The 12,927-nt window shown below is 41.9% G+C and overlaps 1 protein-coding gene across 1 annotated transcript in view; it reads left to right on the forward strand.

Moving 5' to 3' along the window:
• The first annotated feature begins 3,857 nt into the window (after positions 1–3,857).
• Positions 3,858–12,927, forward strand: part of LOC106584500 (protein MON2 homolog) — a 61,559-nt gene continuing 52,489 nt past the window's right edge. The window contains exon 1 of the mRNA XM_082968081.1: positions 3,858–4,332. Coding sequence (XP_082824207.1) covers positions 4,225–4,332 — 108 coding nt within the window. The 5' untranslated portion in view covers positions 3,858–4,224. The remainder of the gene's footprint in view (positions 4,333–12,927) is intronic.

A 12,927-nucleotide genomic window follows, 5' to 3' on the forward strand; every position in this document is an offset into this window, starting at 1 on the left:
AAATAAAGGAATCCGATAACCACATGCCAACTAAAAGCACCATGTCATTGTGGTTACAAGAAGCAATGCAGAATTGAACAATTCAATGTATAATTATTTTGCCTCCGAATACTATGATTTTAGATTCATATATTGGCAAGTGCCAATATGTTACACACAACCTATACAGTTTAATATCCAGATTTATGTCAGAAGAATTGCATCAAAAATACATCTGAAGCCCAAGTGTCTGTCTCTATTATAGTAACCTAGCATAGCAGGAGTAAAAGAAACCTGTAGAAAACAGACTGAATAGGCTTTGCTTGGCTAAGGTTGTTGTTTGAGTTTAGGATTAAGTCAGACATACTGTAAATGTATTGCTTTGATTCAAAAGCTTACTTGGACATATAATCATTGTGTATTAGCATTTTAATCATACCCACTGGGCACAGACGCCAGTTCAACGCCTAGTTTTGATTTACATTTTGTTGAGTTGTCAACTAACGTGAATTCAACATGAAATCAACAACAATTTTCAACATGTCAAAGGATTTAGGTTCAAAGTTGGGTGAAAAAAAGACAAAATGCCCCTACGTGGATTACTTTTTTCAAATCCAATACATTTTCCTCATTGATTTAACATCATCACATACATTTTGGGGGTTGAAAAGAGTTTTTTGCCCAGTGGGTAGTCCTATGTTAGGTTTTTTAAGGACTTTGAAATGTAAAACCAGGAGATTTGCATTGCTCTCATCCTTGGTTAGATTTTTTTTTAAACTGTATACAATCGTATATATATATATATATATATATATACACGATTGTATACAGTTATATATATATATATTTCTAAACTGTATATCAAGTCCAAAATGTGATAAAGCACATGATAAACATAGTTTAAAAACTAGTGAAAGTATGGATTGTGTTCAATATATTTTTGTTGTACAGAATTGTGGCATTTGAAATCATTGTACAGTACACTACACTATACCATCATAGCGAGCAGCTTAGAAGTGAGAAGCTGGAGGGAAAGAGTTTTCCGGTAATACTGAACTTGAGTTTCATACCTTTTACCTTGGAAAAATGAAATGTCTCGGAAAGTCTGTTATTTGCTTATATTGTGGTCTATTCATTAATTCATTATATCATCATCTACTTTGCCATATCATACAATAACAACTTTGAAAAGTATAAGCTCTTACACTTCCAGTATGTGTTTGTCAGTATTGCCAATGACAGTGAAGTGCAAAGCTGAATACCGTTCACATGTATTACAACTGACATTGTAAAATAAAAACATTTATATTAAAAGTTGTAAAAAATTGTGTCATACCATGTCATTCTTTTCCACCAAGATTTCTGAAGACTGTTCCATGACAGACAGACAGACAGACAGACAGACAGACAGACAGACAGACAGACAGACAGACAGACAGACAGACAGAAAGAGAGAAAGAGAGAAAGAGAGAAAGAGAGAGAGACTGTATGTATCCTGATGGCCAGCAGATGGAAGCAGAGTATTATCATCAAAAGGCATGAGTATGTCAGTAACCCAACTTAAATTATTTCAAGCCATGTGTGTGCTGTAGGCCTTTAAAATATGTCATGCTACAGTATGTGTTTACTATTGAGCACATACAGGTAACTGCAAAAATAAAGGAAACACCAACATAACGTTTCTTAATGGGGCGTTGGGCCACCACGAACTGCCAGAACAGCTTCAATGTGCCTTGGCATAGATTCTACAAGTTTCTGGAGCTCTATTGGAGGGATGCGACATCATTCTTCCATGATAAATTCTCCATAATTTTTTGTTTGGTTGATGATTGTCGAAGCACTGTCTCAGGTGCCGCTCCAGAATCACCTATAAGTGTTCAATTGGGTTGAGATCTGGTGACTGAGAGAGAGAGACCAACCCACTTTCAACCCTATGCTCCTTTGAGACCCCTCTTCCAACATCACTGAGTTATCTTCTTCTAACCATGGTACCCACAATAATAAGCAACTGGGCATTTTTATACATCACACTAATACACTCCTTTGAGACCCCTCTTCCAACATCACTGAGTTATCTTCTTCTAACCATGGTACCCACAATAATAAGCAACTGGGCATTTTTATACATCACACTAAGCAAATCAAATCAAATTTGATTTGTCATATACACATGGTTAGCAGATGTTAATGCGAGTGTGGCGAAATGCTTGTGCTTCTAGTTCCGACCATGCAGTAATATCTAACAAGTAATCTAACCTAACAATTTCACAACAACTACCTTATACACACAAGTGTAAAGGAATGAATTAGAATATGTACATAAAAATATATGAATGAGCGATGGCCAAACGGCATAGGCAAGATGCAGTAGATGGTATAGAGTACAGTATATACATATGAGATGAGTAATGTAGGGTATGCAAACATTATATAAAGTAGCATTGTTTAAAGTGGCTAGTGATACATTTATTACATACATTTTTTCATTATTAAAGTGGCTAGAGATTTGAGTCAGTATGTTGGCAGCAGCCACTCAATGTTAGTGATGGCTGTTTAACAGTCTGATGGCCTTGAGATAGAAGCTGTTTTTCAGTCTCTCGGTCCCCGCTTTGATGCACCTGTACTGACCTCGCCTTCTGGATGATAGCGGGGTGAACAGGCAGTGGCTCGGGTGGTTGTTGTCCTTGATGATCTTTTTGGCCTTCCTGTGACATCGGGTGGTGTAGGTGTCCTGGAGGGCAGGTAGTTTGCCCCCGGTAATGCGTTGTGCAGACCTCACTACCCTCTGGAGGGCCTTACGGTTGTGGGCGGAGCTGTTGCCGTACCAGGCGGTGATACAGCCTGACAGGATGCTCTCGATTGTGCATCTGTAAAAGTTTGTGAGTGTTTTTAGTGACAAGCCAAATTTCTTCAGCCTCTTGAGGTTGAAGAGGCACGAAGCATCGTTACCCATCGCGCCACAAAAGCCGCGGCCCTTGCAACGCAAGGGGAAACCCTACTTCAAGTCTCAGAGCGAGTGACGTCACCGATTGAAATGCTACTAGCGCACCACCGCTAACTAACTAGCCATTTCACATCGGTTACACGAGGGCCCTCACCTCCTCCCTGTAGGCCATCTCGTCGTTGTTGATAATCAAGCCTACCACTGTAGTGTCGTCTGCAAACTTGATGATTGAGTTGGAGGCGTGCATGGCCACGCAGTCATGGGTGAACAGGGAGTACAAGAGAGGGCTGAGAACACACTCTTGTGGGGCCCCAGTGTTGAGGATCAGCGGGGTGGAGATGTTGTTACCTGCCCTCACCACTTGGGGGCGGCCCGTCAGGAAGTCCAGGACCCAGTTACCCAGGGTCTCGAGCTTAATGACGAGTTTGGAGGGTACTATGGTGTTAAATGCTGAGCTGTAGTTGATTAACAGCATTCTTACATAGGTATTCCTCTTGTCCAGATGGGTTAGGGCAGTGTGATTGCGATTGAGTCATATATGGCATGATGGAGTGTTAATTATGTAATTAACTCAGGAACCACACCTGTGTGGAAGCACCTGCTTTCAATATACTTTGTATCACTCATTGTTCCCTCATTTATTTTGTACATTGCCTTACAAAATACTACATTACTTTGTTTGTATTAATCCACTAGAGGACGCTGGAATCATTCTGCTGGAATCCGGCCATGTTTACGGTAGTGCAAGTGACGTGTCAATGGGATGATCTCAAATGTCTTCTCACGTCCTCGCTACTCCTCTGCTTCTCAAAAGCCATTGGATGAGAAAGCCAGAGGTCCAGCCCCTCTGACCTTCTTCTCCAATAGGTTTTGAGAAGGGGACGATGAGCGAGGAGAGAGGCGCAAGGAGAATACAATTGAGATCTTCCCAATGTCTACCAAAGCATTGTGGGATTGAAACGGTGCTTGCAGTGGTGACTGCTGGAGCTGTAAGAACTACGGGTGAAACTGAGAAATTTTAACCATATAAATGTCACTAGAATTGTGCTAGTGATGATAATATATGACAACACCGTCTAGGCTTTTTTGTTGTGGACAAGCTTATGCACGTGTCATCCCTTCCATTCTGTATGGGCAAAGTAGAAAACTGGAATATTGACTTGTGTCAGTGGACGCTTGCTGAGGTCCATACCGTTTTTCGTTTTCAAAGGGGCTGAATAAGTAGGCCGGGGACCAGTATCTTACGATTGCATTTGTTATTATTTCAAGATTTGATATTTGGGTCGAATACATAATCCAAAATGTCGACTAGTAGCCCCGAAGCGGTGAAGAAATTACTCGAGAACATGCAGACGGATCTGCGGTCCCTGTCCATGGAATGCAAGAAGAAATTCCCCCCAGTCAAAGAGGTAGTTATGGCTGTCTGACGTTATAGCTAGCAATTCCTCTTTTGCTTTCGCTCAGTTTAACTCTACTGTGTGTTGGGTTGTTTTGCCACCTCACAACTGATTATACATTTCAATGCAACTGCTGATGTTGCGATGCGAGCGCTCGCGACATGTATCAGAAATAGGAAGTCTAAATTGATCCTTGTGACGTTTCAATCTGACGTCACTTAATTGAAGTAGACATTTAAAACTGATTGGGTTAGGTAAGTGTTATTGTTAGTGTTTACCATCAGAAATAATAGAGTGATACCCAGTTGTGAAGGCTGCATGGATGCTAGCCAGCAGATCCGTCCTGCTTGTTTACATCTGCACTAGGGTCAGACAGCATTCCTGTGTATATGAAGACACCACGGAGCCGGCACAAGCTATGGCTCGGAAAATGTACCTCAATCCAGGGATGAGAAATGCGTTGTACTCCGAATCGTCCCATTATTCCAACTGTTACATCACGAAGATTGAAAGACTACTAGTTTTCTGGAAAACTGGCATTTTCATCCTCATACTAGGTAACAGCAGCCATTTTGGAATGGCAGTGTCAGCCAATCAGCTCCTTTGTTGTTCAACCATACATGCGTTCCATAATGGCTGCTGTTCACTGCTAGCTAGCATGAGGATGAAGTCAGCAGTTTACTTAAACTAGCACTTGTTCAATCTTCTCAGTTTAACACTTCATTTGGGATAATGGACAAATTGGAGTACAACGCATTTCTCATCCCTGGATTGAGGTACGTTTTCCGAGCCATATCTCGCACCGGCTTCGCGGTGTCTTAATAAACACAGGAATGCTGTACGACCCTAGTGCAGCTGTAAGCAAGCGGGTTGGAACTGCTGGCTACATGGATGCCAAAGATTTTTATAACTAAGCCAAAGATTTTGGGATGCTTTTCCAAGGTGTAGGTGTAAACAGTAGCCAGTTGTCAAATACTGACTTTACATTCTGTGATGGGACGTCCATTGTTTCGTCCATTGTTTTGTGTGGATGTCAGTATCAGCTTTTTCACAATTTTGAGCTTCAATGATAAGCCAAAGATTTTGCGATGCTTTTCCAAGGTGTAGGTGTAAACAGTAGCCAGTTGTCAAATACTGACTTTACATTCTGTGATGGGACGTCCATTGTTTCGTCCATTGTTTTGTGTGGATGTCAGTATCAGCTTTTTCACAATTTTGAGCTTCAATGATTTTCAAAATGAAGATGCTTAGTGTTGCCACTGCATTGGTCAGAAATGCTACATCCCAAGTGTTGTGATTAATGGCAGAATGTTTATATTCCGGGTTAAACTGCTGACAATTTGTGAACTTCGTGGTTCGCTGAATTTTTCGTGCAGTGTGAACATCCAACGGAACTCAGACCCCTCAAAGGAGCCCCTGAAGCTAACCGAACTGAAACCATCTCAAGAGGTGGTCTAAGTTCGGTTTGCTTGGCTTGAATTGCACAGTCTGGTTGACTTTTTTTTAGGGGAATGTGAACACAAAGCTCCCCAGGTTGGCTTATCATTAATCCCACACCACGCACTAGACTACTGCAACACAATTGCCCCTGCCATAACCCAGCACATTGGTGCCACGAAAGAGAGATGTTGATGTCCAGGTTTGCGGAAAAAAACTTGCCTTTTTTGGATATTAATTAGCAATTGTCAAGGATCCACAAAAATGTCATACATACATACATACATACATACATACATACATACATACATACATACAAAAGTATGTGGACACCATTCAAATTAGTGGATTTGGCTGTTTCAGCCACACCCGTTGCTGACAGATGTATAAAATTGAGCACACAGCCATGCAATCTCCATAGACAAACATTGGCAGTAGAATTGCCTTACTGAAGAGCTCAGTGACTTTCAATGTTGCACCCTCATAGGACGCCACCTTTCCAACAAGTCAGTTCGTCTAATTTTGCCCTGCTAGAGCTGCCCCGGTCAACTTTAAGTACTCTTATTGTGAAGTGGAAACATCAAGGAGCAACAACAGCTCAGCCACGAAGTGGTAGGCCACACAACCTCACAGAACTTGACTGCCGAGTGCTGTGGTGCGTAAAAATTGTCCGTCCTCGGTTGCAACACTCACTACCAAGTTCCAAACTGCTTCTGGTTTCAATGGCTGAGCATCGACACACAAGCCTAAGAACACCATGCACAATGCCAAGAGTCTGCTGGAGTTGTGTAAACCGCCATTGGACTCTGGAGCAGTGGAAACGCGTTCTCTGGAGTGATGAATCATGCGTCACCATCTGGCAGCCCGACGGACAAATCTGGGTTTGGAGGATGCCAGGAGAACGTTACCTGCCTGACTGAATAGTGCTAACTGTAAAGTTTGGTGGAGGAGGAATAATGGTCTGGGGCTGTTTTTCATGGTTCCAATGAAGGGAAATCTTAACGCTGCAGCATACAATGTCATTCTAGACAATTCTGTGCTTCCAACTTTGTGGCAACAGTTAGGGAAAGGCCCTTTCCTCTTTCAGCATGACACTGCCCCTGTGCACAAAGCGAGGTCCATACAGAAATGGTTTGTCGTGATCGGTGTGGAAGAACTTGACTGGCCTGCACAGAGCCCTGACCTCAACCCCACTGAACACCTTTGGGATGAATTGGAACGCCGACTCCGAGCCAGGCCTAATCGCCCAACATCGATGCCCGACCTCACTAATGCTCGTGGCTGAATGGAGCAAGTCACCGCAGCATTGTTCCAAAATCTAGTGGAACGCCCAGAAGAGTGGAGGAGCAAAGGGGGAACCAACTCTATATTAAGGCCCATGATTTTGGAATGGGATGTTCGACGAGCATACCTTTTGTAGTATGTGTTTTTAGCCTACTGACACAATGTTCAGATTATTTGTTTGCAATATGTGATCTTTATGCTAAGAGAGGTTCATAAGCTGTTTATCGTTTGTGGGGTTTGAATAGTGTGAGAAGACACCATATTTGGTTGGAATTGCAACTAAGGGTACAAAATCAATGCAAGTTCTTAGGCAGTAGCTTACATTGGGTGTACAATTTTCAGTTACAGCATTATTTAATCTGCAGTATCCCTCTGCTATTTATTCTGTTCATATTATCTTCTGATTATAATTATTAGGTCATATTTTAACTAAATGCAATGTATTAGCTTCCAAAATGTAAGTAGGTATATTTAGCTGTCTGATACGTTCTGATCAAATGTCTTGCCCTGCACTTTGTAAAAACCAAGAGTGCATTGAGGTAATGTTGGAAAAATATCCTGGTTCCTTTTTCTAAAGAGCAATGTGAATGCAAAGAGGACTCGAACCAGGAAATAGGTGAAGTGAACTGGCAAATGAGTTGAGTCCTTATTCAAAAGTAAGGTTAGTGCGAATAGAAAAATAACTGAGTTCACTTTAAAAAGGACTGAGATCAGTTCTTTTTAAGAGGACTATATGTGAAAACAACTATGATGCCTGGTCTACTTCATCTAGCTAAATATTTTCCATATGGGATGAAAGATTTGCCTTTCAAACTGAGAATACTGCTATCTAGCCTTCCTCTCTAAACTAGCTAGAGATAAGCTGCTCCAATTTCCAGATGTCGATCTCACAAACTGTCCAAGGTTAAGCTGATGCAGTTTTTCAGTAGAAATTGGAATGATGCTCTTTTTTTTATTGCATCTAGCTTACATGCTGAGTACTGACTATTTTACCACAGGTGCTTGGACTACACCTTGTATTCATTGCATCAATTGGCTTAGCATGAGAACAATACTGCGGAGGTTATGTTCGTGCATTGTGTTTTACAGTAAAAATGCCTGAAGCATTGCCACAAGCATTAGCCTAGTCCTCTGGTAAGCCAAATGCAGACACTTGTTTACATGATGTCACTTTGCCTTCTGGAACATGTGAACTTTCATGTGCCTTAACTTCTCTAGGGCCGGCGGGACGAAATCGTCCCACCTACGTAACAGCCAGTGGAATCCTGTGGCGCGTTATTCAAATACCTTAGAAATGCTATTACTTCAATTTCTCAAACATATGACTGTTTTTCACCATTTTAAAGACAAGACTCGTTAATCTAACCACAATGTCCGATTTCAAAAAGGCTTTACAACGAAAGCAAAACATTAGATTGTCAGCAGAGTACCCAGCCAGAAATAATCAGACACCCATTTTTCAAGCTAGCATATAATGTCACAAAAACCCAGAAGACAGCTAAATGCAGCACTAACCTTTGATGATCTTCATCAGATGACACACCTAGGACATTGTTATACAATACATGCATGTTTTGTTCAATCAAGTTCATATTTATATAAAAAAACAGCTTTTTACATTAGCATGTGACGTTCAGAACTAGCAAACTAGCATTAACTTCCGGTGAATTTACAAAAAATTGTGTAAATTACTCACGATAAACGTTCACAAAAAGCATAACAATTATTTTAAGAATTATAGATACAGAACTCCTCTATGCACTCTATGTCCGATTTTAAAATAGCTTTTCGGTGAAAGCACATTTTTGCAATATTCTCAGTAGATAGCCCGGCATCACAGGGCTAGCTATTTAGACACCCAGCAAGTTTAGCACTCACCAAAGTCAGATTTACTATAAGAAAAATGTTATTAACTTTGGTGTTCTTCGTCAGAATGCACTCCCAGGACTTCTACTTCAATAACAAATGTTGGTTTGGTCCCAAATAATCCATTGTTATATCCAAACAGCGGCGTTTTGTTCGTGCGTGCAAGACACTATCCGAAAGGGTAAAGAAGGGTGACGAGCACGGCGCATTTCGTGACAAAACAATTCTAAATATTCCATTACCGTACTTCGAAGCATGTCAACCGCTGTTTAAAATCAATTTTTATGCCATTTTTCTCGTAAAAAAGCGATAATATTCCGACCGGGAATCTGCGTTTAGGTAAAAAGAGGAAAGAAAATAAAGCACGGGGTCGACTCGTGCACGCGCCTAAGCCCATTGTCTCTGATTGGCCACTTGCCAAAAGCGTAAATGTGTTTCAGCCTGGGGCTGCCTCGATATCATTCAGCTTTTTCCCGGGCTCTGAGAGCCTATGGGAGCCGTAGGAAGTGTCACGTTACAGCAAAGATCCTCAGTCTTCAATAAAAAGAGCCAAGATGAACAACAACTTGTCAGACAGGCCACTTCCTGTTCAGAATCTTCTCAGGTTTTTGCCTGCCATATGAGTTCTGTTATACTCAAAGACACCATTCAAACAGTTTTAGAAACTTTAGGGTGTTTTCTATCCAAAGCCAATAATTATATGCATATTCTAGTTACTGGGCAGGAGTAGTAACCAGATTAAATCGGGTACGTTTTTTTATCCGGCCGTGTCAATAGTGCCCCCTACCCCCAACAGGTTAACAACAAACGTGTATGCAATCTGTAAATACAAATAAAATTGTTAAATTACATGACTAGTTGGTTTAACCATGGAAAAAGCCAGCAACCTTCCCACTAGCCATGATTGGCTGAGATAATGAGTGGGCTGGACATGCTGAGAGATGAGTTCATATGGTCTGCCATGTAACACGCTTCTGTCTATAGCATGAGCTCGTCAGTGTGTGTAGGTAATCCTTTCTAACGCGGCTTTTTTGAAAGATATCACATAGTAGATCTGCATGAGTGTTAATATCCACTTTCTGGAAGACCGAGTTTTGAAATCAGTGGAATTAGAGTATGACAGCTAAGGCGTTTGATTGCAAATATACAGACAGAGTAGAAAAGAGAATACACAGAAAGCTGTTGTAATCCGGAGACAGGTGTTTTTACATCTTCAAAATAAGAGGTAACATGGCATCCGTGACAGAGCGGGAATAGCGTGCGTCCATCCATGTATATGGGTAAGATAGTCTAGCTAGCTACAGTTTCAGATATTACACATTTCTAATTTTGTCAGAAAGTCGTTTTCATTTCAAGTTAGTGTACTGTTAGCTAACTAGCTAACATTAGCTGGCTGGCTTGCTAGCTACGTTATGTGTGTGATCTGTGTAGTAATATTATTTGTATCTCAGAGCCGATTGTAGGCTAGCTAACATTGAACCTGGTTGGTTGGCTACCTGCAGATTCATGCAGGGTAGTAAGGTTATCAGTTGGGATTATGGTTTATTCTTTTGCTAGCTAGCTACATGTCTAAACTAACCAGCTCTGCTAGGGCGAGTAAAATGGTCAGTGAGCTGTTCTCTCATTTGTCTCTGGAAGTAGCTAGCCAACGTTAGCCAGTTAGCTTAGGTGCTTGTTGTTAGGTCAGAACACTCTGATCAACCCTACTCCTTGGCCGGAGCATCCAGTGTGCGCTCTGAAAGCTCAGAGCGAAACGCTCTGAATTTACGAATGGACAATCTGACAATGCTCTTAGTTTACGAATGCGCAGAGCACACTCTGGCACTCCAGATTACATTTACAAACACACCCATAGTATAATCAGCTTTTAGTCTTGAAATCTTTGGTTGTTTAGTACATGGCCTCACATGTGAATCCTTAAAGAGATGGGTGGGGCTAAAGCTTAAGAGGGTGTGAATGATGCTGAATGTGTGTAGACAAAAGAGCTCTCCAGTAAGTGTACCAATTCTACAACTTGATGGGAGTCCACCTGTGGTAAATCCAATTTATTGGACATGATTTGGAAAGGCACACACCTCTCTATATAAGGTCCCACAGTTGACAGTGCATGCCAGAGCAAAAACCAAGCCATGAGGTTGAAGGAATTGTCCTTAGAGCTCCCAAACAGGACTGAGCAATCAGGGGAGAAGGGCCTTGGTCAGGGAGGTGACCAAGAACCCAATGTTCACTCTGGCAGACCTCCAGAGTTCCTCTGTGGAGATGGGAGAAACTTCCAGAAGGACAACCATCTCTGCAGCACTCCATCGATCAGGCCTTTATGGTAGAGTGGCCAGACGGAAGCCATTCCTCAGTAAAAGGCACATGACAGCCCACTTGGAGTTTGCCAAAAGGCACCTAAAGAACTCTCAGACCATGAGAAACAAGATTCTCAAATCTGATGAAACCAAGATGGCCTGAATGCCAAGTGTCTTGTCTGGAGGAAACCTTGCACCATCCCTACGGTGCAGCATGTGGATGGCAGCATCATGCTGTGGGGATGTTTTTCAGCAGCAGGGACTGGGAGACTAGTCGGTATCAAGGGAAAGATGAACGGAGCAAAGTACAGAGATCCTTGATGAAACCTGCTCTAGAACGCTCAGAGTCTGACTGGGGGGGAAGGTTCACCTTCCAACAGGACAACGACCCTAACCACACAGCCAAGACAATGCAGGAGTGGCTTTAGGACATTTCCAGTCCAGACCCTGGACTTGAACCTGATCGAACATCTCTGGAGATACCTGAAAATAGCTGTGTAGCAATGCTCCCCATCCAACCTGATAGAGCTTGAGAGGATCCGCACAGAAGAATGGGAGAAACTCCCCAAATACAGGTGTGACAAGCTTGTAGTGTCATACCCAAGAAGACTCGAGGCTGTAATCGCTGCCAAAGGTGCTTCAACAAGTACTGAGTAAAGGGTCTGAATACTTATGTAAATGGAATATTTATGTTTTTAAATTGTAATACGTTTGCAAACATTTCTAAAAACCTGTTTTTGCTTGGTCATTATGGTGTATTGTTTGTCGATTTCATGAGGGGGATAAAATAATTTCATCCATTTTAGAATAAGGCTCTAATGTAACAAAATGTTAAGTCAAGGGGTGTGAATACTTTCCAAATGCCCTGTATGTTTTAGTGCAATGTACCAAATTCCTGTATCGCAAAAATCAAGTATATATCTATATATGTTTTTTAATGAGTGTCTTTTTGGTCTCGTCTCCTTTGCTCCTTATGTGCTGTGTGCACTCTGCACCTTCCTACCCCCCCTCCCCCCTCAACACCAGGGCTGTAACGTAACAAAATGTGGAAAAAGTCAAGGGGTCTGAATACTTTCCGAATGCACTGTACATTGAAGTTAATCAAATTAATTTGATTTATCACCCAGCCCTAGATGCAGGGTGGTATACTGCTGTAGGCCTAGCTGTCAGAGAAATGATGCCGTCTCAGTCAGTCTCCACATTTGAGATGACTTCTCCTTTATGCTGAGCCTGTGCTCTTTCGGCCTCCACTCCAGACAGCAGGCAGGTATAACTCTGGCTGGCTTTGTTAGTTTCTCCTCAGATGTAGTCACACAGAAAGACTCAGCACTGCTCTGGGGACGATACCTCTTCAGCAGGGATAGGCAACTGCCGCAGCCTTTTGTAGGCCCGCGGACCAATTAACAACATTTAATAAAAAAATGTAAGATGGGGGTGGGGCTCAGTGGGGGTCGCAACATACTGTTGAGAGTTAGAATACAAGCTGCAATTTAGAAATTTGGTTGTGCATCAGCAGTCACTCAATTAGCCGATGTCAGCAAAAAATATATATAAGTTAGTCTAGCAGCCAGCTATCTAAGCATGGTCGGATTACTGACCGAAGTGGGGACCATTGATCATCAGTTATCACATTAAAAACTGCAAACATTTTCCTCCACCCAATGGCAGAATATGTAGAATTTAAGTCAGGGCAATATGATATCTATCATATCACCGTATTTCATTT

Source organism: Salmo salar, chromosome 23 (assembly GCF_965601325.2).
Source record: "Salmo salar chromosome 23, fSalSal1, whole genome shotgun sequence".
Taxonomy (NCBI): domain Eukaryota; kingdom Metazoa; phylum Chordata; class Actinopteri; order Salmoniformes; family Salmonidae; genus Salmo; species Salmo salar.